Genomic DNA, 26,954 nt, shown 5'->3' with positions numbered 1-26,954 from the left:
CATTCTGGTACCCATCTCCCTGCCAAATTAATTTAAATGCCCCCCCCCCACAGAACTAGCGAACCTCCCCGCAAGGACGTTGGTCCCAGCTCTGTTGAGGTGTAACCCGTCCGGCCTGTACAGGTCCCACCTCCCCCAGAACTGGTCCCAATGCCCCAGGAATCTAAAGCCCTCCCTCCTGCACCAACTCTGCAGCCTCTCTTCATCTGCTCTATCCTTCTATTCCTATGCTCACTAGCGCGTGGCACCGGGAGTAATCCGCAGATTACTACCTTTGAGGTCCTGCTTATTAATCTCTTTCCTAACTCCCTAAACTCTTCCTGCAGGACCTTACCCCTCTCTACCTATGTCGTTGGTACCGATATGGACCAGGACCTCTGGCTGTTCACCCTCCCCTTTCAAAATGTTCTGCAGCCGTTCAGTGACATCCTTGACCCTGGCACCAGGGAGGCAACACACCATCCTGGAATCACATCTGCAGCTGCAGAAATGCCTGTCTGTTCCCCTAACTATTGAATTCCCTATCACTATTGCTCTCCTGACCTTTCTCCTCCCCCCATGTACAACTGAGCCACCTGTGGTGCTGTGGACTTGGCTCTGGCTGCACTCCTCAAAAGAACACTCTCCCCCGGTATTCAGAGCTGAATAAATACTGGTTAGAGAGCGCGATGCCTTCAGGGGACTCCTGAACGACCTGCCTGGTCCTCCTTGTCTGTCTGGCGGCCACCTAGCCCCTCTCTGGCTGCACTCTCTTAAGCTGCGGGGTGACCGCCTCCTGAAACGTGCTATCCACGTAGCTCTCAACCTCACGGATGCACTGTGGTGATGCCCTGTGGTGATGCCAGCTGCTGCTCAAACTCCAAAACCTGGAACTCGAGCTCCTTCAGCTGACGACACTTCCTGCACCTGAAGTTCCCACGTGGCACAGGATGTGCATTTGACGGGTGTGAGGTGCCCTGCCATGCCTCGATTTATTAGACTACTAACTAAACTTAACAGAAATAAACCAGAGACTAAAAATAAACACTCACCAGCTACTCACCAATCAGTTCCGTCCCTTGTGCTAACGTCACTTTAGATTTTTTTTCCTTGCTTTTTACCTGCTCCGATGCTCTGTCCCCGGTCTCTCGCAGGTCCGCGCTCGCTGTGGACTCCAGGCTCCCATTTGGACTCCGGGCTCCCGAATTTTTTTATAAATAGCTTAGTGATGGAGGAATTTATGTGGTTTTGTATAAATACCTGTGTTACTTTCTGTATGTCACTGGAGTCTAATCTGCATTGCATTGAATGATCTTTTCTATTATGATAACTTTTAAAAATGTTCAGTTTTGTGTTTCAATGGAACTTTACAACTGAGGAATTAATGTCTGATCTGAATTATTTTATATATATATAGATAGATGGAAAGATTAGAATGAATGGAGAGACCAGCCCAACATTTACCAGAGTTGAAGAGAAGGAGTCCACGTCTGCAGTATCTGCCCCATACCTTACCGAGTCACAGAGGTTTGAAGGTGTAGCAAGAGTGGACAATCCCCCATTAAAATCACAGACAGATAACAACAGCCATGTGTCCAGACTTGAACAAGTGGTTCATTCTACCATAAACGACCCACAGACTGATGATACAGAGCAGGTAGTTACACCCTCTACATTTAATAATCATTGTCTCTTGCCAGGGTACAACTGCACTGCCAGTAGTTCTATTATGACAATGCCCAATAAAGGTTACTCTTGAGAACAGTACACGTAGGTGTCCTAAATCATGATCATAGAATCATAGAAGTTACAACATGGAAACAGGCCCTTCGGCCCAACATGTCCATGTCGCCCAGTTTATACCACTAAGCTAGTCCCAATTGCCTGCACTTGGCCCATATCCCTCTATACCCATCTTACCCATGTAACTGTCCAAATGCTTTTTAAAAGACAAAATTGTACCCTCCTCTACTACTGCTTCTGGCAGCTCGTTCCAGACACTCACCACCCTTTGAGTGAAAAAATTGCCCCTCTGGACCCTTTTGTATCTCTCCCCTCTCACCTTAAATCTATATCCCCTCGTTATAGACTCCCCTACCTTTGGGAAAAGATTTTGACTATCTACCTTATCTATGCCCCTCATTATTTTATAGACTTCTATAAGATCACCCCTAAACCTCCTACTCTCCAGGGAAAAAAGTCCCAGTCTATCTAACCTCTCCCTATAAGTCAAACCATCAAGTCCCGGTAGCATCCTAGTAAATCTTTTCTGCACTCTTTCTAGTTTAATAATATCTTTTCTATAATAGGGTGACCAGAACTGTACACAGTATTCCAAGTGTGGCCTTACTAATGTCTTGTACAACTTCATCAAGACATCCCAACTCCTGTATTCAATGTTCTGACCAATGAAACCAAGCATGCCGAATGCCTTCTTCACCACCCTATCCACCTGTGACTCCACTTTCAAGGAGCTATGAATCTGTACTCCTAGATCTCTTTGTTCTATAACTCTCCCCAACGCCCTACCATTAACGGAGTAGGTCCTGGCCTGATTCGATCTCCCAAAATGCATCACCTCACATTTATCTAAATTAAACTCCATCTGCCATTCATCGGCCCACTGGCCCAATTTATCAAGATCCCGTTGCAATCCTAGATAACCTTCTTCACTGTCCACGATGCCACCAATCTTGGTGTCATCTGCAAACTTACTAACCATGCCTCCTAAATTCTCATCCAAATCATTAATATAAATAACAAATAACAGCGGACCCAGCACCGATCCCTGAGGCACACCGCTGGACACAGGCCTCCAGTTTGAAAAACAACCCTCTACAACCACCCTCTGTCTTCTGTCGTCAAGCCAATTTTGTATCCAATTGGCTACCTCACCTTGGATCCCGTGAGATTTAACCTTATGTAACAACCTACCATGCGGTACCTTGTCAAAGGCTTTGCTGAAGTCCATGTAGACCACGTCTACTGCACAGCCCTCATCTATCTTCTTGGTTACCCCTTCAAAAAACTCAATCAAATTCGTGAGACATGATTTTCCTCTCACAAAACCATGCTGACTGTTCCTAATCAGTCCCTGTCTCTCCAAATGCCTGTAGATCCTGTCCCTCAGAATACCCTCTAACAACTTGCCCACTACAGATGTCAGGCTTTTCCCTGCCGCCCTTCTTAAACAAAGGCACAACATTTGCTACCCTCCAATCTTCAGGCACCTCACCTGTAGCTGTCGATGATTCAAATATCTCTGCTAGGGGACCCGCAATTTCCTCCCTAACCTCCCATAACGTCCTGGGATACATTTCATCAGGTCCCGGAGATTTATCTACCTTGATGCGTGTTAAGACTTCCAGCACCTCCCTCTCTGTAATATGTACACTCCTCAAGACATCACTATTTATTTCCCCAAGTTCCCTAACATCCATGCCTTTCTCAACCGTAAATACCGATGTAAAATATTCATTTAGGATCTCACCCATCTCTTGTGGCTCCGCACATAACTTTATGTTATTTTGCTGTAAGTGATTGTTCCCTGTAGTGAATCCTCACTCTATGGGGCCGATTTTAACCCCCCCCACCCCCAGCGCCTGACAAGAACAGAACATGCGGGAGTTAAAATAGAGGCAACATTCTGCCCTCCGGCTTGACGCCACACTCATGCTAGCTGGTATTTAACTCCTGGGTTTTGGGAGGTGTGTGAGGCCTTCGCCACAGACAGGTGAGGACCTCATTAAAATACAAAAGTTGGGGTTTGATGACCCCGATGTAATCAGACCCTACGCTATTTTAACTTTGTCATGAGGTTGGCACCTGGTGCCAGTCTTGCTGGGGAAACCAGAGGAGGTAAATCATTTATTTTCAAAAGTTTTCCTCGTGGACCAGGAGGAGCAGGAGCAGAAATCCTTGGATGCTGCGATCGGTTACCCCACCCCCCCACCCTCAGCATTTACTGGACTTCTGGGGACCGTTGCTGTAGGTCCCAGGCTGGGGTCTCCTGCTGCACTTATCTGATTCCCACCTGCTGGCCTTACATCATTGACACCAGATTTGATTGGGATTTGGGCTCGGTATGTTTAAATGAGGCCCAGGAGTTAAAATGGCCCGGGCTTCATTTTGGCGAGCTGGCCGAACCTGATGCTCTCCCCTCCGCCCCCACGCTAGCCCCTCACCCCCAGTTAAAACTGGGGCTTATATTTTTGTGGAAATTATGTGCTGTTATATTGATTCTGCTTCATGGTAAATCTGTGACTGCTTTTTCCTTTAGGAGGTGCGAACTGAGGTGCCAGTCACCATTACCACCAGCCAACAGCCAAGCACAGAGAAAGAATCTGATTTGAAATCCTGCTGCAATGAGACTGAGAAAGAGATAGTTAAAGATGCAGCACAAGAAGGTGTGAGGTTCATTTCAAACATTCATAAATAAGTCCCAGCTCTGTCTCGTGTCTTGTTGTGGTACAATAGAGGTCAGACTTTCCTGATGTCTGCTGTTTTCAACAGACTGGCTAGTGAGATGCTCAGTGGTGATTAAAATGGCACCATGATATGGTAATCACATCATTATATACAAACACAGGGTTCTGATTGATAAAGTATTTTTTAGAAGATCCAACTTGCCAGCTACAAAACTGCTGCTACCCCCTGTCCCTGCTCCCCTGGGCAAGCTAGTTGGGAGTGACAAGTATGAATGCTTCCTGGGACAATCCCAAATAGAAGCTTTCTTAGAGGCAAGTAGCAAACCATTGACTGTTGTGAGTAGTCTGTCACATGAGTGGTCATTAATAGGCTTCTACAAAATGCATTCATTGTTTCAGGTCAGAACAGTAATATGTAGAGTGTAGCAGATAATTTTTTGTATTTTTATGATCAAGGAAGTGATGTCTGTTCCTTCACTCCTTGTTATTTGTTTTATATGTTCCTCCCTCTCCCCACCCCAACTCTCTGCTTTAAACTTTTGTTGCCTGGGTAGATGCTGGAAAGCTGTTTCCCCTGGCTGGAGAGTCTAGAACTAGGGGGCATAGTCTCAGGATAAGGGGGTGCCGTTTAGGACTGAGATGAGGAGAAATTTCTTCACTCAGAGGGTTGTGAATCTTTGGAATTCTCTACCCCAGAGGGCTGTGGATGCTCAGTTTTATGAGTTTATTCAAGGCTGAGATCGATAGATTTTTGGACTCTAAGGGAATCAAGGGATATGGAGATCGGGCGGGAAAGTGGAGTTGAGGTCGAAGATCGGCCATGATCTTATTGAATGGCGCAGCAGGCTCGAGGGGCCCTATGGCCTACTCCTGCTCCTATTTCTTATGTTCTTATGTTCTACCCAATGCACTGTCCTCTTTTAGCAGGGATGAAGAGGCTGGATTATGGCCTTTTCTTCGATCGCTATCAGTGCTGCCCAATACCAGCAGTTACAGTGTTCTAAAAGGAATAAGCCTCCTTGGAAATCCTTCCTTCAAAACTGGCAGAATATTTGTTGAGGTTAGTTAAGGCTAGAATTCAAAGACACTCACCCCAAATTGAAGCCTCATGATCTCCCAATATAACTGTTGGGTTGCCTGCTAATTACTAAGAGCTAAAGGCCATAGAATGGCAGAACAGGCTCGAGGGGCCGAATAGCCTATTCCTGTTACTGTGTTCCTATAGAGAGTATGGATTTACTCTGAAAGACAAATTCACTTTGCTTTTACTTTGTTGCAAAATATGATGAAGATTATCATTATAACATGGAAACATCGACCGTACACATCGCATTATCAAGCAATGTGGAGTTGGGTACAAGGAACACAGTTGATTCCAAAATGCTAACCATTGATGAAGCCTGCTTAAAGCCTGAGAAAAAGGAGCCAAGTGACAGTGCACAGAAACAGCTTAAACCAGAGGTAGGCTTTGATTTAATCTAGCGCACTGGCTTCAAAAGTTTCACTTCTTTCTGTATATTTGCAATTTTTTGCTTCATTGCAAAAAGCAGGACAAATCCAATCCAGCCAATTACCGCTCCATCAATCTACTCTCAATCATCAGCAAAGTGATTTGGAGATGCCGGTGATTGACTGGGGTTGACAATTGTAAACAATTTTACAACACCAAGTTATAGTCCAACAAATTTATTTTAAATTCCACAAGCTTTCGGAGGCTTCCTCCTTCCATACCGTTCACCTGACGAAGGAGGAAGCCTCCGAAAGCTTGTGGAATTTAAAATAAATTTGTTGGACTATAACTTGGTGTTGTAAAATTGTTTACAATCAGCAAAGTGATGGAAGGTGTCATCCACAGTGCTAATAAGCGGCACTTGCTCACCAATAACCTGCTCACCGATGCTCAGTTTGGGTTCCGCCAAGACCACCCGGCTCCAGACCTCATTACAGCCTTGGTCCAAACATGAGGTGAGGTGAGAGTGACTGCCCTTGACATCAAGGCAGCATTTGACCGAGTGTGGCACCAAGGAGCCCTAGTAAAATTGAAGTCAATGGGAATCAGGGGGAAAACTCTCCAGTGGCTGGAGTCATACCTAGCACAAAGGAAGATGGTAGTGGTTGTTGGAGGCCAATCATCTCAGCCCCAGGACATTGCTGCAGGAGTTCCTCAAGGCAGTGTCCTAGGCCCAACCTTCTTCAGCTGCTTCATCAATGACCTTCCCTCCATCATAAGGTCAGAAATGGGGATGTTCGCTGATGATTGCACACTGTTCAGTTCCATTCGCAACCCCTCAGATAATGAAGCAGTCCGTGCCCGCATGCAGCAAGACCTGGACAACATCCAGGCTTGGGCTGATAAGTGGCAAGTAACATTTGCACCAGACAAGTGCCAGGCAATGACTATCTCCAACAAGAGAGAGTATAACCACCTCCCCTTGACATTCAACGACATTACCATCGCTGAATGCCCCACCATCAACATCCTGGGGGTCACCATTGACCAGCAACTTAACTGGACCAGCTACATAAATACTGTGGCTACAAGAGCAGGTCAGAGGCTGGGTATTCTGCGGCGAGTGACTCACCTCCTGACTCCCCAAAGCCTTTCCACCATCTACAAGGCACAAGTCAGGAGTGTGATGGAATACTCTCCGCTTGCCTGGATGAGTGCAGCTCCAACAACACTCAAGAAGCTTGACACCATCCAGGACAAAGCAGCCTGCTTGATTGGCACTCCATTCCTCACCCTAAACATTCACTCCCTTCACCACCGGCGCACTGTGGCTGCAGTGTGTACCATCCACAGGATGCACTGCAGCAACTCGCCATGGCTTCTTTGACAGCACCTCCCAAACCCACGACCTCTGCCACCTTGAAGGACAAGAGCAGCAGGCACATGGGAACAACACCACCTGCACGTTCCCCTCCAAGTCACACACCATCCCGACTTGGAAATATATCGCCGTTCCTTCATTGTCGCTGGGTCAAAATCCTGGAACTCCCTTCCTAACAGCACTGTGGGAGAACCTTCACCACACAGACTGCAGCGGTTCAAGATGGCGGCTCACCACCACCTTCTCGGGCAATTAGGGATGGGCAATAAATGCTGGCCTCGCCAGCGATGTCCACATCCCATGAACGAATAAAAAAAAATATTTTATTATAATGCAAAATTGCAGTTTTCAAAATGTTTCCGGAAACTATGACATTAAAGTGATGATGTACTTTGTAAACTAAGTTCTAAAATCATTATGAAAAAAGTGTAGGGCAGTATCAGCAGGCTTTTCAGTTTTGGAAGTGAACTTCAATAGATTTCAGTTTTATCTGATACAGTTTAATATTTACAATGTCACAAGGTTACTCATTGTGTTTTTATACAAAACAGGCATTAAAACCAGAGACACTTCAACACGATGAAACAGGAGATGTGTTGGATTCAGTTCAGAGGATAAATGAAGTGGAGAAAGAGACAGTAGAGGACAGTCAGACTGTTGATGCTATTAATCAACAAGGTGAGACATCAAAACGCACAGAGAGCCTACCTGCTGAATTGTGAGATACAGTTAGCTTAAAAATGTAGCACAACAGTCTTTAGTATATTCAGTTACAAAAATTGACTAAAAATAGTCTTACAAACAAATTCCATGAGAAATTGTATGGATACAATGCTGTCTTATAAAATAGTGCTTTATTTTTCAAACTGTACTTCCAAAAAATTATACCTTCATCAATACAGTGTATGAAATTTTCCTGTAATTTGTCCGGCAAACCTGATTGAGAACTCAACTAAATTCCTCACTCTGAGGTGAGCAGATTCAGTTGACATGCAGCTCTGAACTTTGAACCCATAAAGCCTGGTTGAGAACTCCACCACTTACTGAGCCTGATAGCATTAAACTTTGAAAATAGCAGTGCCCAAAATGTAAACCCTAATAATATGCAATCTGTGCACTAATATTGAATAAATGTTAAAAATGGTAAGATGTAGTGAGTTAAATGCTGATTAACACAGATATAGCATTAAGAGCATGGCAAGGGCTGTGACACTGTAGCTTAAATGCCTTATAACACCACTTGAAGCATAAGATTATGAAATTATGTTGACCTCATTCTTTCGTACATGGTGTACCTATTTTTAAATAACATTAAATCATTTCATTCTCACCCAGTTGAAATAAGAGAACTTATCTTACTTAGGACCATTAGCCTAGAAATTGTTGTTTGCAGTATTACCATATGACTTACCACCTAGAATTATAGAATGGTTACAGCACAGAAGGATGCCATTCGGCCCATCGAGCTTGTGCCGGCTTTTTGTAGGAGCAATCCAGTTAGTCCCATTCCCCCGCTCTTTCCCCATAGCCCTGCTAATTTTTTCCCTATTTATTTATCCAATTCTAAATGTTGATCATGTGATTTATTTTGATATAAGAATATCGAGAAATGCGGTGGATTGCTATGGTAAACTTTAACCTCTGGAACCTTGGTTCAAATCCAGTCTCTCTCTGATAACTGTAATACAAGTCATGGGGGTTACTTTCAATCCAGTGTTTAACTAATGGATGTGGGACTGGCCACCAATCAATACTAATTGGCACAGATTTGCAAGTATCACTCAGATAAATTACAAGGATAGCTGGTCTTTGATGTGCAAATGTCACAGTGGTGCTGTGGAGAAATGTGCACATCGGCTAGGCAGAGTATGCAGTGATTTACTCGGATCTGACCTGTGCCATATGTGGCCTGGAAGCGCTTGATGCTGACACTGAATATCAAAAGTGGAGAAATGGCCCAATAAAAAATTTTAAAACTTACCAATCAAATGACCGGTAGAAGGATATCAAAAGGTTATTTCCTTTTAGGTGAAGTACAAAGTTTTCTACAGAAATGTTCTTGAAATGTCGCATTATTTCTAAGTTTGCACCCTTGCAAGTGCCAAATGACTCAGGTGCCTTAAATGTTACGAACTGTGAAGATCTTTTTCAGAAGTGAAAGAAGAATTTTAACAGTCAATCACAGGTGCAACATAATCTATTCAACTGGAATTTCTTGTTAGGTTTTAAAGACATTCTGAAATAACTGAAGTTGTTGAGTGTTGAATTTAAAAGGCAGAACTACTAAGATTGTTGGGGAATCTGAAAAATAGCTCTATCAGTTTCTAGCCTGGTGACTGGAGGTCATTTCTGCGAATACTATTGGATTTCTGGCTATTGGCAAAAACTATGAACCACTAACTAATTGGAAAATGTACAGAAATTTGAGTTAATCCCCTCTGTTCACAAACTGAAGGTGGGCCTGTGCCAGATACACCCTGCTGAGCACCCAGGACCAGGGACCGCCTGAAACAATAGGTGTGAGGTGTTTATTGATTACCAAGACAAGCTAACAAATTGCTTACAGTTTTTGAGTCTTTGGGGAATGCTTCAATGCTTAGTTCATTAACATTGTAACCACCTTTCAACTCATTGCTTTTTTTAAAAACTTGTGTGAATAAGCTTTGTTCTGAAAAACCAAGAATTAAATGTAATTCTTTTTCCAAATCCTTTCTGTGAGAAAAATATTCAAAAAATCCTGAAATGTGATGCAGCCATTTGGTACAAAATGGAAACAGGTAAGTGCAGTGATGATCTACCACTGGGTCTTTTAGTAGGTCTAGTTGCCCAGTAATTACTGAGGAATTATAGTATTATCAGACGACAACTGTTTTTTAGGTAAGAGGCTATGAGTCTAATAGTGCTTCACCATTGAAACAACAGTTAAAATAACTTAGTGAAAACTTTGGTGTTCTTGCATTTACAAGTGTGCAACGGGAGGTCAACGTACAGTGATGGAGCCAGTAATCCCCACCGAATCTATAATCTTGACCTAATGTAAAGAAAGGCATATAGTCAACAATTATCCTAATCCAAGCTTTCATCACATTGAGAAAAGACCTCTCAAGTGCTCTCGTCTCTGGCCTCTCCTCCTCCAACTTTCAGGTGGACATAAAAGTTCAAAGAAGAGTTAGTGAGTTCTCCCCGGTGTCCTGGCCAATATTTACTCCTCAACCACCGTCACTAAAACAAATTATCAGGTCGTTATCTCGTTGTTCTTTATGGGACCTTGATGTGCGCAATTTGGCTGCCACATTTCCTACATTATAACAGTGACTGCACTTCAAAAGTACTTAATTGGCTGTAAAGCACTTTGGGACACCGTGAGGTTGCAAAAGGCACTAAATAAATGCAAGACTTTCTTTCTTTTCTTTCACATACTTCAATTAATCCAAAACTCTGGCCTGAGTCAATTTGCTCACCAGATCATGCACTCCCACTACCCCTGTCCTTGCCAAGTTCCATTGGCACCCTCTTCCCTAGCATAGTGATTTCAAGGTCTTTATCCTCATTTACATCTCCCTCCATGGTCTTGACTCCTCCTACATGAGTCATCTCTCCAATCATGTGTCCCAGAAGGCACTCTCTGCTCCCCTCCCTTTTACCCCGCTCTTTCTGCTCTACTATCGATGACCGATCTTTCAGTCACTACACTTTTGGAGCTCCCTCCCTACGTCATTCGACTTTGCCACTTCTCTCACTTCCTTTAAAAGCCTCTTAAAAATGTATCTCTTTTATTGTACTCTCAGACACACCTCCACCCATCCCTTAATCTATCTTATTCTCACTTCGTGTTTTCTTTCTTATTATTCAGCACCTTTGAGCTGTTTTCCTAAATTGGGTACTATACAAATGTGAGTTGTTACTGTTATGATTGTATGGGAGAAATTATATTGGGCAGGACCATGATTTTATTGTAACATTAATATTAAATTGGAAAATTCCAACTGAAACAAGGAAGTCAATCTTAACCCTAACCACCTGGTGGAAACCGGGCAGTGGGCAGTTAAAAATGAGCAGGTTGCTTATCCACTCAGATCCTGACCTATTTTGAATTTTAACCTGCAGGCAGATGAGGCAGACATCTAAAGCAGATAGGGGCCTCATAAATTTAACCAAATCAGGGTGCCATTACATAATTCGAACCCCAATTGCATTTTAACTGGGATCTCCAGGCCCCACAAGGAAAGTTGTGGCCTTCGCTGCACCAGTCTCCCTCCTTTGCTCCCGTGAGACCATGCCGAACACCTCCACCTCCCCCCCACCCCCCCTCCACCAACCTGTTAATTACCTGCTTGCCGGCGAGCCTTCTCTTAGTGCTGGTCAGTGGCCTCGAACGACTTGAACTTCCTCTCCTGCCTGTTGCCCAGCTGTTGCTTTCTGCCCGTTGCAAGCGAGCAGTTGACCGGTGGCATATATATGAGACCCAGGAGTTGAAATACCCTTGGCCTGAAACTTAGGCTAGAGGGTGCGTTTTCCACTTGTCCCATGCCCCACACCGGCCAGAAACCCGTGTGCGTTCATGCTCCTTCTTGCCCCACAAAGAACCCTCCCACCCGCTGCCGGCCAACCATGCCCCCCTCCCGCGATTGCTTCTCCCCCCCTTTAACAGTTGCTTTCTGGCTCAGCTCCATAGAGGAGGCACTGGATTTCCGACCACTCGATTGGCAAGCTGACTGGGAGCACTGGTTCAGCACTCGCAGCTCCTCAATCACATGCAAATGTGGCTTGGGCCCCTTGCCTAGGACATTAGGCGGGTGGCTTCAATTGCTCTACCTGCTCGCCAATGTCCGCTGATAATAAAAATTGGCCCCAATGGGTTTTGGGGGCCTGTTCAACGATGACATCACAGCCAAGTGTAATTCTGTCCTCATGTTGGGAGTGATGAAAGAATTGCTGTGGTCGCTACAGGTAATGAAATCATAAACATGTTGACCCTGAACTTTCACACAGGTTCTTCTGATCTCCTGCATCACCTCAGCGGGTTTTAGCTATTTACTCCATTTCTCCAGGTTTTCCACTAATCTGCGGTTGAGTTATGGCAGGAGATCAGGCGAGCCACCGCAGAAATACATAGGTCATTCTTATTGAATGCATTTACAATGTTACTACACATTGCAGCTACATCAAGTTTTGCCTGTCATTGCTTACAGCAGAGGTTACTGAGAAGTAGTCAAAAGCAGGAATCCTGGCTGAATTTTCCCCTCCTTAGCCTGGGAATGTTCAGGCTAATTATATCACCCCAGCCACCTCCCCAATGGAGATTAGCTGAATCAGCATGATCAATTTTGGGACCTCCTGTCAGGGCTTTGTGGGGATAATTTTCAACTTTGCCACCTGGGTGGTAATCTGGCGGAGCAGATCACCTGCCTTTTATAGAATCTACCCGATTTTTATTCCGTTGATTTAGATGGGATGAAAATCAGGCAGTTTCTACAGTGGGTGGTTGGGTGGTTCATCCGCTCCATCACATTATCGGCCAGGTGGTGAAGTTGAAAATTACCCATTTTGTGGCTATATGGATCAGTGCCACAGCATTCAGTGCATTTACCCTCTGGTCATGGGTGGGAGGAGGGTGGGTGAGGGTTGCTCCCGTGCATTATCACTTAATGGCAGTGGGTGCAGTATGGTAAGAAATGAGAGCGGTAATAAAGATAAAGATAAACCTGTATAATCTAAAAAATAATTTCTGTTCCTGAGAAGATTGTAGAAATTGTGGAACTCAATAACTAGCAAATTGCTTACTTCACACCTTTGATGTCATCTGATGACATCCTCCAAACATCCTAACTAAATTGTAACCACAAGATCACAACATAATTACGGATGAGGATGGCCACTCAGCCCATCTTAATTCATCCATCGAGAACGATCCCGCAGCACTCCTCAATGTTGCATCTAATTGTTAAATGATTCCAGGGTTTTCAGCTTCACTAGTTTATGCAGAAGTTCATTCCAAGTGTTAATCACTCTCTGCGTGAAGAAGAACTTCCTGATATCAGTCCTACATTAGTTTGAACCTTTGTCCCCTTATCCTACTCCCACAATTTAATCTAAAGTAATAATCTGGATTTACCTTTTCCATTCCATTAACTATTTTATATACTTCTAGTAGGTCACTTTTCAGATGTCTCCTTTCTAGGCTGAAAAGCCCAAGTTTCTCTACTCTTTCCACATAATTCAGACTCTTGACATTAGTGATCATCCTCATGGCTCTTCTCTGCTCTCCCTCCATGCCTGAATGTCTTCCTTGTTTCTCTGTGACCAGAACTGGACACACTATCCAAGGTGTAGTCTGATCAGAAAGCTGTACAGTTTGATCACAAGTTCCTCTGACTTTGTGTTTTACTGTTTTAGCCATGTAATTCAACATTCTATTGGCTTTGTCAATTGCTGCTCTGCATTGATTGGACATGTTGAGTGTTGAGTCTACCAAGACTCCTAGGTCTCTTTCAGCTTCTTCCCTTGTATTTCAGCATAATTCATGTGTGTTACCCATTTTTTCTTCCAATGTGTAGCACTTTACATTTGCCTACATTAAATTTCATCTTTTGTTGTTCTGTCCACTTGCATATTTTGTTTAAATCATTCTGTCATTTCGGAGCTGCCTCCTTCGATTCCACTAATTTGGTATCATCTGCAAATTTGAACAATTTGCATTGAGTTTCTGAATCCAAGATCTTGATATAAATTAGAAACCATTGTGGTCCCATCTCTGAGCCCTGGGGTGTCCCACTCAGTAGTCCCCCACCCCAATATGCTCGTCGAACGAGTACCCACAGTTTCCTTCAGACAATTTATTATCCATGCTTGAACCCACACAGCTTTGAGTTTAACTAGTAGTTTTTCATGTGGAACCTTGTCAAGTGCCTTTTGTAAATTTAAGTCCATGTTGTCGTAGGGTTTACCATAGTCTACTTCCTCAAAGAAATCAAGGAGATTTGGTCAGGTAGAATATGGCTCATCTGAAGCAGTGTTGAACGCTGTTTACTCCTTTAATCCACTCTGGTACATTTTATATATTATTTCAATTAATAAGCTTACTGTAATAATGCCCATTTGCAGCATTTGCTAATATGATTAGGCTAGTCTTATACATCTGAATAACTATACTCACTGTTTTAGTGACTTCCTGGGTTTCAGTCACATAGTGAAAGCCAATTCTTCTCCCATAGTATGTGTTAATTGCGTTAAAATAAAATTTGTGAGGCGCTCATGTAGTTATTTTGTATGGATAAAGATTAAAATAAAAAAGGACAACATATTATTGCAAAGGTAATTGCTGAATATGCATGGCAAAATCTGTTGTGTAAGTCATGCCTTAGGAAATCTTTTTATACCATCTGAATATAGTGGTGTTGAGACATTGGTATAACTCATAGGGTAAGTACCAAAATAGAAATGGCATAACAATGGAGTAAAGTATATGCAGATCTGCATACACAATAACAGAAATCTAACAGTACCTCTAGGGGATTATGATCTGTAGCAGGATCTTTGGGTCAATAATTAATTACTGGTCAAAATCAATTATAAGAAACTTATTAATGTTACATACTTATATATATATATATTTATATTATATATATAATATTTATATATAAATCTCTGATATAAAACAGATCTATTCTTGTAATTTAAATACCCACATAATATAATTTTGTTGGCAGACATTTTCTTATGATTTCTGTTTCCTCTTTTATTTTATTCTGCTACCTACCTTAGAGCCACCTAATACTGCCAGTGTTCCGGTTACAGTTCGGAACTCCTGGCGACGCTCAGAGTTTTTCTCACAGCCAGGTAAAAGACGTGCTCAGTAATTTCCTCCTTCTGTTTTGCTTCCTGTACCTGGGAGTGCTTTGGGACACACTAATGATCACGAGTCACACTCATTCCCTGCTTTTCTAGATTTGCCTATCTCATTATATACTGCATAGTTGCCAATGTATACCAATGTGGGAAAAAGGAGCCAGTAATGACATTAGAACTGTTAGCTATGTTATGTTAAGCCCTGTGAAAGTAGTTTACCAATAGCTTTCTTTTAAAATTAATGTCAACTCACAGGAATTAAAGTAAGTTTTAAAAATTCTGTCACTAGAATAAGACTTTTTTAGATGCTACACAGATGGAGACTTCTGAATGGGACATACTTCCCTTTTACAGCACAAACAAGTCTATCTAGCATTTACAAAGAATACAGAAGTGTCTACATCAGACTTCAACAGCTCGTCTCACTTTAACTCATTTATAATTGACCTTTGTAATTGGAATCCCACTTCCAAAAAAGAGATTCAATGCCCTTACATACGTTCTATTGAAGATGCCATACTCTGAATATGATGATTGAATTTTTTTTTATTATCACAAAAATGATATCCCAATGATAGGCCAAAGGCATTGCTCAGGGATTATACCATGAGCATCTCTGTGTTGAGAATAGTAACAATCAGTATTTCAGGGCTCCTAGACAATAGAAGTCCTGGCCAAAAGCAGGTATGATATAAATAAGGAATTTCAGAATAGCCTTTGCTAATACATGCTGAGCGTCAACATTAAAAAAATTCAGACCCATTCCCATGCAGATATGGGCAAGGTGTCACCATCTGCCCATCCACAACTGTTTCCTTTTCTAGTTTGCTTAATAATTGCAAGATAACTATTGCATACAATTTTTGTAGCTTTGTTTATATTTGTGATCATTTTTATATCCTATTTGCCTTTACTTACAATGCCAGTCTGATACCCGCAGAACACGGTACCTAAAATTGGTATGGTTGGCAACTATGCACATTGCAAACTCTTGGGACTCAAGAATGTGTTCTCCATACTAATTTGCCTGATTTCCTATTTCAGGTGGCAAAATAATTAAAGAGTTAAAAAATAAAAAGAATCAGAACAGCATGGTGTTAGCGCACAAAATTCTATACAATCCAAGGCTGTGTTATAAAGTTGCTTAATTTAGTAGCTGCTGGTTATCACCAATAGCTGATAGTAAATTCCAGCTCTGTGGCTCACTTTCTGTACCATTACTTGCTGTTCAGTCATCGTTTTTGGAAATCATTTTGTTGGTGGTGGGTCGTGTACAATTAATTGACCACTATGTCCTTTTGATCATTATTTAAGCCGATATTTCCACCTGTCCTTCGATGGCTCCAATATTTGGTGAACAACATGGGGTTCTTACCGGTGTCCTGGCCAATATTTATCCCACAACCAACATCACTAAAACAGATTATCTGGTCATTATCACATTGCTGGTTGTGGGACCTTGCTGTGTGCAAATTGGTTGCCGCGTTTCCTACATTACAACATGGTAACACTTCAGAAGTACTTCAGTGGGAATCTTTGTTGGTCGTGAGCTCCAAAGAAACACACTTGATGCAGCTGTACAACATTTCAGGAAAGGGACAAATTCCAAAATGATCTTCTCTGACCTGGCATCACAGTGCTGATTGCTGACTATTGTTACTGAATGTGTTTAGCATTTTAGTTAGACATCAACATATTAGAACAAATATATTTACAAATCAATTAGAATAAGATTTCTCTAGCATGTCACTACCCCCTGCATGTGGGACTCCTTCGTGGACAGGTGGAAATTCATCCCGTGATTGTTAATCCTTTATAATAAGCCTTTTCTTTATCTTTCAGCAGAAGTGGAAAGCAGTGAAAATTTAAATGTAAGTATATAAGATTATCTTTTTTTCTGTGTAACGTGGTGTTGCCTTCAAAGAGACACAGTTCTTGACAGCTAATATCTTCTGTGTAGTGGTATGTGTAGTTGTCAGGGTATGCTTTCCTAATGTTATAATGAAAAATCCACCATGATTAGACTAAAATCAGTACTGAATCATTGAGCACCATGTGTACAGCACTGTTTCTAAATTTGTTTATCAAATGGCTGAATATTCAAACAATTTTAATAAGAACATTCTGAAATAGAATGCCTGTCAATGATAAACCAGCAATGTTAAGTTAAAGCTTCAAAAAAAGTTGCAGGGTCTGACAATCTTCTAAATAGGGCCTTTTTGTAAATTTGAACAATATGTTCAATTATTGTTAGAATGGCACCATTTTTGTTCATGATCCATGCATCTTCTGATCCCTGATTTCGTAGATTGTCCTCATCAAATAGGTGCAGAAAGACTTTTCCATATGACTTAAGTGAACTTTAAGCAGTTTTAATGCTGTATATATTTTGAAGTTTGAATTTGTGGTCCATTTTAATTAAAATGAAAATCATCATTGGAGGTCGAGTTTTCAGAATGTATCATGGACACCAGAAAATCTGTGCATGGCTTTGTAAATTGATTATTTGGACGGTTGACTTACAGTAGTTAAATCTGTAACACAAGTCTCAAGAGCAAAAGATGAATGCAAATAAGGAAAGTGATCTGGTCCACCTTAGCCTTTCTGTCCAGAAAGAAAAATCTACAGTTCCCCTCCCCATCACAATATCCAACTGGCTTTATCTCCTCTTACCTATTTTAAGTTTGTTCCTAGTTTTGATTGCTCTATGTGTGAAAAAGCTCTTTGGAATAGAATCATAGAATCTTACAGCACAGAAGGAGGCCATTTGGCCCGTCGAGCCTGTGCCGGCTCTTTGAAAGAGCTGTCCAATTTAGTCCCACACTCCAGCTTTTTTCCCATAACCCTGCACAGTAGTCCTCTTCAAGTACATGACTTTTGAAAGTTCCTATGGAATCTGATTCATCCATCTGTTCAGGCAGCGCGTTCCAGATCCTAACAACACTATGTGTCAAAAAATTTCTCCTCATTTCCCCTCTAGTTCTTTTGTCAATTATTTGAAATCTGGTTACCTACCCACTTGCCAGAGGAAACTCTATCAAAATCCTTCATCATTTTGAATACCTCAATTACGTCTCCCCTTAACCTTCTCTGCTGAAAGGAGAATAATTCCAGCTTCTCCAAATTCTCCACATAACTGCAGTCCCTCATCCCTGGTACCGTCCTGGTAAACCTCCTCTGTACCCTCTCCAAGGCCTTGACATCCTTCCTAAAGTGCGGTGCCCAGAATTGTACACAATACTTCAGCCAGAAGTGCCGAGCGGATGATCCATCTCGGCTCCTCCCAATATCCCCAACATCACAGAAGCTAGTCTTCAGCCAATTCGATTCGCTCCACATGATATCAAGAAACAGCTGAGTGCACTGGATACAAGAAAGGCTATGGGCCCCGACAACATCCTGGCTGTAATGCTGAAGACTTGTGCTCCAGAACTAGGCGCGCCTCTAGCCAAACTGTTCCAGTACGTGCCCGCATACAACTCTGGCATCTACCCGACAATGTGGAAAATTGCCCAGTTATGTCCTGTCCACAAAAAGCAGGACAAATCCAATCCAGCCAATTATTGCCCCATCAGTCTACTCTCAATCGTCAGCAAAGTGATGGAAGGTGTCATCGACAGTGCCATCAAGCGGCACTTACTCACCAATAACCTGCTGACCGATGCTCAGTTTGGGTTCCACCAGGACCACTCAGCTCCAGACCTCATTACAGCCTTGGTCCAAACATGGACAAAAGAGCTGAATTCCAGAGGTGAGGTGAGAGTGACTGCCCTTGACATCAAGGCAGCATTTGACCGAGTGTGGCACCAAGGAGCCCTAGTAAAATTGAAGTCAATGGGAATCAGGGGGAAAACTCTCCAGTGGCTGGAGTCATACCTAGCACAAAGGAAGATGATAGTGGTTGTTGGAGGCCAATCATCTCAGCCGCAGGACATTGCTGCAGGAGTTCCTCAGGGCAATGTCCTTGGCCCAACCATCTTCAGCTGCTTCATCAATGACCTTCCCTCCACCATAAGGTCAGAAATGGGGATGTTCGCTGATGATTGCACAGTGTTCAGTTCCATTCGCAGTCCCTCAGATAATGAAGCAGTCCGTGCTCGCATGCAGCAAGACCTGGACAACATCCAGGCTTGGGCTGATAAGTGGCAAGTAACATTCGCGCCAGACAAGTGCCAGGCAATGACCATCTCCAACAAGAGAGAATCTAACCACGTCCCCATGACATTCAACGGCATTACCATCGCCGAATCCCCCACTATCAACATCCGGGGGGTCACCATTGACCAGAAACTTAACTGGACCAGCCACATAAATACTGTGGCAACAAGAGCAGGTCAGAGACTGGGTATTCTGTGGTGAGTGACTCACCCCTGATTCCCCAAAGCCTTTCCACGATCTACAAGGCACAAGTCAGGAGTGTGATGGAATACTCTCCACTTACCTGGATGAGTGCAGCTCCAACAACACTCAAGAAGCTCGACATCATCCAGGACAAAGCAGCCCGTTTGATTGGCACCCCATCCACCACCCTAAACATTCACTCCCTTCACCACTGGCGCACTGTGGCTGCAGTGTGTACCATCTACAGGATGCACTGCAGCAAATTACCAAGGCTTCTTCGACAGCACCTCCCACACCCGCGACCTCTACCACCTAGAAGGACAAGGGCAGCAGGCACATGGGAACAACACCACCTGCACGTTCCCTTCCAAGTCACACACCATCCCGACTTGGAAATATATCGCCGTTCCTTCGTCGTCACTGGGTCAAAATCCTGGAACTCCCTACCTAACAGCACTGTGGGAGAACTTACACCACACGGACTGTAGCGGTTCAAGAAGGCAGCTCACCACCACCTTCTCAAGGGCAATTAGGGATGGGCAATAAATGCTGGCCTTGCCAGCGACGCCCACATCCCATGAACGAATTTTTTAAAACTCCAGCTGAGGCCTAACTAGTGATTTGTAAAGTTTTGGCATGACTTACTTGTTTTTGTTTTCAATGCTCTTATTTACAACGCCAAGTATCCCATACGCTTTCTTTCCTCCCTTATCAACGTGCCCTGCTACCTTCAAGGATTTGTGAATATGCACCCCCTGGTCCCTCTGCTCTTGCACCCCCGTCAAAATAGTTCCGTTTAGATCATACTGCCTCTCCATATTGTTCCTCTCAAAGTGCATCACTTCACACTTATCTGCATTAAATTGCATCAGCCATCTGTCTGCTCATTTCACCAGTCTCTCTATGTCCTCCTGAAGTTTGTTACTATCCTATTATGTTGCCAAGTTTTGTATCATCCACAAACTTTGAAATTGTACTCCCTATACTGAAGTCCAGGTAATTTATATATAACGAGAAAAGCAATGGTCCTAATACCGACCCCTGGGAGACTGCACTGCATACTTCTCTCCGGTCAGAATAACATCCGTTCACCATTACTCCCTTAACCAATTACATTTCAAGTTACCACTCATGCTCTAATCCCCTGTGTTTCTGTTTTCTGAATAAGTCTGTTATGTGGTGATTTATCAAATGCCTTTTGAAAGTCCATATATACAACATCTACTGCACTACCCTCATCAGCCCTCTCTGTTACTTCATCAAAGAACTCAATCAGGTTCATCAGACATGATTTGCCTTTAACAAATCTGTGCTGGCTGTCCCTATTAACCCATGCTTCTCCAAGTGAGAATTAATTTTGTCCTTGACAATGGTCTCTAGTAGTTTTCAATGCTGATGTTAGACTGATTGGCCTGTAGTTACCAGGTTTATCCCTCTCCACTTTTTTGAACAGGGTTGTAACGTTTGCAATCCTCAGTCCTCTGGCACCCCTCCCATATCCAAGGAGGATTGAAAAATTGTGGTCAGTGTTTCTGCTATCTCCACCCTAGCTTAACCTCAGCAACCTAGGATGCATCCCACCTGGACCGGGTGACTTGTTAGCTTTGAGTGATGCCAACCTATTTGGCACCTCCTTTCTATCTATTTTTATCCCATCCAATATCTCTACTCCCCCCCAGCTCCTCTACTGCGACATTAAAGTCATCCTCTTCTTTTGTGAAGACAGATGCAAAGTACTCATTCAGTACCTCAGTCATGCCCTCTGCCTCCACAAGAAGATTTCCTTCTTTGTCCCTAATTGGCCCTGCCATTCCTTTAACTATCCTTTTATTTTTTATATGTTCATAAAAGATTTTTAGGTTCCCTTTTATATTACCCGGTAATCTTTTCTCATATTCTCTCTGCTCTTCTTATATCCTTTTTCAATTTTCCCCTGCACTCTCTGTATTCTGCCTGGTTTTCAACTGTATTCTGTACTTGGCATTTGTCATAAACCTCCCTTTTCTGTTTCATTTTAACCGCTATTTCCTTTGTCATCCAGGGATCTCTAGCTTTGGATGCCCCATCTTTCCTCCTTATGGGAACTAGTCCTAAATTCACCTTCACCAATTTGAACTATGCCATCCTATTTTCATGCCTTACTTTAAAATGGTTCTCCAAATATACCCATTAAATTTATACCATTATAATGCTTTATTTACTTTAGAAAGTCCTATCACAGGCTCCTTCTCTCAATGCTAAAAAGCATCAGTTTCTCTAGCCTTAACTCACAGCTAAATTCTCTGATGCTGAAGCACCAGCTATTATATTTTAGATAATCAATATTGAACAGTGAGTGACCTAAAGTCTTGAGGTGCTGTTACCTCAACTGGGCAGTTTTCGGTGACCTCACTTCTTGGCAAAAACTAACAGAGTCCAAAACACTATGGAGGAGAATTTTGGTTCGGGCTCAAAACAGACACAATATTGGTGCCCGCCCATGGTCAGATTGGGAGGCCTGACCATTTTCAGGTTAAGGCCTCATTTACGTTTTACTGGCAAGCTGTTGGTGCCAAGCAAGTGTTCTGCTGCAGCTCACCAGTTTCAGATCTTGGAAAATTGGCTGGCTTCTGCATGGAACCAGTTGACAAGTAGTTGAGGGGGGGCGGTTCCTGGTTTGGGGGGATAGTGGGGAGACTGGGCTGCTGTGGGTCGGAAAATCTTTAAAAAAGAAAAAGAAAAATTGAATGAGACAGGCAAATGGGTGTACAAGTCCCCTACCCAGATTTTCTTCAGGCAAAAAACAGGCGGTCAGCAGTTGAAAATGCCCCCATGACTAATGTTGGCGTTCTGCTGATAGTTATGGAGAATTAGCCCTACAGCAGCAGTTAGATGTTTTGCAATCAGTTTTGACAACCATTGCAATAAATGTCAGAAACTGTATTTAAGTAACACATATTTATATTGTATTTCAATAAAATGGTAATATTAATATCAATATTATAATACTTTTTATCCTAATCACTGCGTCTTCTGAACATGATGTAAAAAAAGTGAAGACCATTCAGTGGAATTAAACACCTCCATAACAAATGAAGAGAACATGGAGTAAAAGTTAAAGGTTAATTTTAGATTTCATTCTTCGGTGATTGCCCCTTTATGCTGATGTGAGTCATTATGAGCTAACTTGGAAATGACCTTTGTTGAGGAAAACATAAATGGAATTATTCTACAATGGACCTACAGTTCTGAAACATAAGGGGGAATTTTAACTCCCCTGGCCTGGCGAAAACCGAGGAGTTAAAATGGAGTGGGTCAATTTCCAGCTCCATTTCCCCCCCCCCCTCCCCCCACCCCCCCAACCAACGACGATTTCTACACCACTGTCTTTTAGGTTGTAAACAATTTTACAACACCAAGTTATAGTCCAGCAATTTTATTTTAAATTTTAGGTGGAGGAGATGCCTCATACATTTATGCAAATTGGTGTCCTATGACGTATGTGACCTCGAAGACATTTTAACTGCCGGCTGAGCAGGGTGCCCAAATATGAGATCCAAATCACAGCTGCACATTTTAAAAACACTGTGCATGCAAGAAGTCAGTTTTACACAGCAGAATGCAATTGTAGCATCTCTCGAACGGATCACACAACTGTTAATTTTACTGTCGTGTTTGAATTATAAATCTTTCAGTACTAGATTTGTGAAACATACTTGATTAAAAATTGAAGCCACCTCTGTGTCTCGATGCTTCTATATACTGCACATAGTGGGGTAGGAAGTGGGATTGTGTCTGTATATACAAATTTAAAAGAAAAGAGAACAGTGCCAGAGGACTGGCGACAGCAAATGTAATTCTTATTTTCAAAAAGGGAGATAGAACTAATCCAGGGAACTATAGACCAGTTAGCTTAATATCAATGGTGGGAAAGATACTAGTATCTTTTCTAAAAGAAGTGAATATGATAAAAAATAGCATGGAAGGTCATGTTTAAGCGACCTTGTTGAATTCTTTGAAGAAATAACAGAAGAAGTAGTCAAGGGCAATGCAGTAGATGTGGTATACATGGACTTTCAGGAGGCCTTTCATAAGGTGCCACTTAAGAGACTCATGACAAAGATCAGGGGCACGATTTTAGCATTGGTTGGGGTTGGGGGAGCATTTAAAATCGCAACCATTTCAAACCCACTCCCAACCCGCCTCCAACAAACCCATTTCCGGTTTTCACCAGGGCTGGATGAGGGGCGGGTGACCAACCCACTCTCAGGAGGTGGGTTGGTGACTAAAACCTTTCAAGGAGTCTGCGGGCCTCCATTTTTGCAGATTTTGTCAATTCAACTCCTGGGGACCGGGATTCCCGGGCCTTCTCCCTCACGCCACGTGAAAGGAGGCGAGAAGGCTCCAAACTGCAGGTATGTGCCTTTCTGGCACAGCTTGTGGGTCAGGAGGAGCAGGAGTGCTTCCCCCAGGCCCAACAAACCTACCTGCAATGACCCCCCAATGATCGCAAACCCCCCCCCCCCGATCTCCGATCCCTCCCCCAACGATCATGGAACCCCGCCCCGATCTCCGACCCCATCCCAATGATCGCTGACCCCCGCGATTAACCCCGATCCCGACACCCCCTCGAGACTGACCCCCGATCCCTCCCCTCATGACTGACTCCCCCGCCCCGGTGATCCCCATGCCCACAGGTGTCCCCATGCCCACCCATGTCCATCAGTGCCCTGATCCCCCCATGTCCACAAGTGCCCACCCATGTCCCCTATGCCCCCTTCCCCCCCCCACCCCCCGCCATCCATACAATCAAAGACTTACCTGAAGACTTACCTGAACATGTCCTCTCCCTGGCTCCCTGGCTGCTCTCCCGTCCGACTGAGACCAGCCTGTCAATCAGGTTGGCCAGTCGGATGGCAAACCAACAGAAAAAAATAAAAGACGTTCTTATGTCAAAATCATAAGGATGTCCGGGAAACCCGTATTTCCAGGTTTCCCGTCTGCAATTTGACTCCCCCGCCCCCTTCCCGGCTCGGGGTCAAAATCATGCCGCAGGAGTCAGGGGCCAGGTAAAAGAATGGATTGAAAGATGGCTACAAAACAGAAAACAGAGGGTAGGAGGGAAATTTCTCAGACTGGCAGAAAGTGGGAAATGCTGTCCTCCAGGGATCCATGCTGGGACCACTGTTGTTCACCATATACATAAGTGACTTGGACTCAGAAATTGGAGGTATGGTGTCAAAATTTGCAGATAATACCACATTGGGGTATATAGATAATAATGTGAAATCTTAAACCAAAATACAGGAAGACATAAACAGGCTTGCAGAGTGGGCATATAAATAGTAAATTAAATTCACTAAAGTGAAGTGTGAGGGGTAAGGTTCATTTTGGTAGGAGGAATAAGGAGGCCATTTATTCTTTGGAAGATAAGAAACTAAATGGTGTAGGGGAGGAAAGAAATCTCGGAATACAGATACATAAATCGCTAAAAGTAGCAACATAAGTGATACGGCCATAAAGAGTGCAAACAAAGTACTGGAGTTGATTTCTAGAGGAATAGAATACAGATGCATGGAGGTAATGTAGAACCTTGGTTAGACCACATTTGGAGTACTGTGCACAGTTCTAGTCTCCATACTACAAAAAAGATATTGAAGCACTGGCGAAAGTACAGAAAAGATTTACAAGCATGTTACCAGAATTGAGAGAATGCAACTATAAAGAAATATTGAGCAAGTTGTAGCTCTTTTCTCTAGTTAAGAGAAGATTAAGAGGAGACCTGGTAGAGGTCATAAAAATTATGAAGGGGTTCAATAGGGTGCACATGGAGAAACTGTTTCCACTTATGGCTGAGTCCAGAACAAGGGGGCATAAATATAACATAGTCACTAACAGATCAATTAAAGAATTTAGAAGGTATTTCTTTATAGTGAATGGTGAGAATGTGGAACCCACTGCCACGTGGAGTGGTTGAAGCAGATAGCATTGACACATTTAAGGGGAGGCTTAAGGGAGGGAGCAGGGAATAGAAGGATATTGGGGCAGAGTGGGAAGAGGTAATCAGAGTGTACGAAGGCTCATGTGGAGTATAAACACTGACATAGACCAGTTGGGCCGTATAGCCTGTTTCTGTAGATTCTATTTAATTTTATGTAAAATTCCTAATATCAGGTATGCCATCTGGGAAAGACACCATGCACAGCATAGCTGTTTGCCCAGAGGTATGGGAGGGAAGCCATTGAATGAGTCATGCCTTGCTGCTCTTTTGTGCCTCCTAGCTCAAGTGCAGGTGGAGACCCTGGCACAGGTCAAATACCCATTCCTTTGACTAGGCTCCAAGACAAAGGAAAATAATCACTTCAAAAGTGGGGGAAAAGGGATCAGGATTATTGTGACTCTTATTGCTCTTGTCTTTTGTAAATACATCTCATAGGCATTATTGTAGGAGAGCTTAAATTAAATCATAACGATCAGAAATGACATTGTCATGGCTAAAATCTTTCATTGGAAAAACCATCTGATAATGTCCTTCATATTTAACAACCTAACTGTTTAAACTTTTTGAAGAGAATTTGAGTGAATCCTTCCCTGGCTTTAGTCTTTTCTCTGCCCTTCTCTGTAGCTGTCATTATTACTCGTATTTACTGGAAACATCAACTTATTTGAAATTTCTCAAATCATGAAATAACATCAATCTGTCATACAACTTTTTCTTGATGTGGATTGTTAGATCCCAGTTGCTCCTTTAAGTCTCCCTAAGCGTTTTGACCGCTGGTATTGGGACCCAGAAGAAGAACGCAAGCGTCAGGAAAGATGGCAGAAAGAGCAGGAACGCTTGCTCCAGGTACATTAACACAACTTGTATTGACCCTCTGCTACAAAGTGCTTCTCCTGCTGCTGTTTGCCATGTAGGCTTGCGTAGATGTGGTGCACCCTCAGTTAAGGCTCTTTGCACTAATCCTTCAAACGTGTTTTTTGCACAAACGTGGTTCTGATTTGCCAACCAGAAGACAAGCGTAAAAGAGAAGCAATGAATCAGTGTTCTGCTAGGCAGATTGGAACCATGAATGACTGAAATGAAAAAGGCTTTTAGGATTGCTACAGTAGGGAGCAAATTACTGTAATTCAATAAAATATATTTCTGGAAATTTAATTTTGGTATAAATTTTACTGAGTTGAGATTGATACTACTTGCAATCATTAACTTATTCAATCCAGCCCATCTCCTCCAGTGATTTCTTAAGATCAGTTTTCCTAGGAAGACTGTTAGAGTATTGAAATAGGAAACTTGAATTTGAATGTCAGTTTTGACTGATGTTCAAACTGGTGTTTCCCCTGAGATCAAGCATCACTTGTACTGATTGGATCATCTCAGGAAGAAAAACCAGCCAAGGAAACAAGATAGGGGAGCTTGTACACAATATCAACATTGCTCATGCAGGGAGTGACATTGATAGCATTCACAAGCACATCTGTAGGCTGGACTGACCTGTCTTCTTGACTGAGAAAGACATGAATGTGAGAAGCTAACTTGGTATAGTGAGGA

General features: G+C 42.9%; 1 protein-coding gene across 2 annotated transcripts in view; it reads left to right on the top strand.

Moving 5' to 3' along the window:
* The window catches only part of LOC137324233 (LIM and calponin homology domains-containing protein 1-like), a 409,488-nt gene that overhangs the window by 356,478 nt on the left and 26,056 nt on the right, over positions 1-26,954 (top strand). For both annotated transcript variants that reach the window (XM_067988383.1, XM_067988389.1), the window contains 7 exons: positions 1,397-1,636; positions 4,259-4,385; positions 5,698-5,867; positions 7,789-7,915; positions 15,002-15,076; positions 16,931-16,956; positions 26,139-26,252. In XM_067988383.1, coding sequence (XP_067844484.1) covers positions 1,397-1,636; positions 4,259-4,385; positions 5,698-5,867; positions 7,789-7,915; positions 15,002-15,076; positions 16,931-16,956; positions 26,139-26,252 — 879 coding nt within the window. The remainder of the gene's footprint in view (positions 1-1,396; positions 1,637-4,258; positions 4,386-5,697; positions 5,868-7,788; positions 7,916-15,001; positions 15,077-16,930; positions 16,957-26,138; positions 26,253-26,954) is intronic.

This window comes from Heptranchias perlo, chromosome 1 (genome assembly GCF_035084215.1).
Source record: "Heptranchias perlo isolate sHepPer1 chromosome 1, sHepPer1.hap1, whole genome shotgun sequence".
Taxonomy (NCBI): Eukaryota; Metazoa; Chordata; class Chondrichthyes; order Hexanchiformes; family Hexanchidae; genus Heptranchias; species Heptranchias perlo.
Note: the sequence above shows the minus strand (reverse complement) of the source record. Positions and strands in the feature narration are given on the sequence as shown.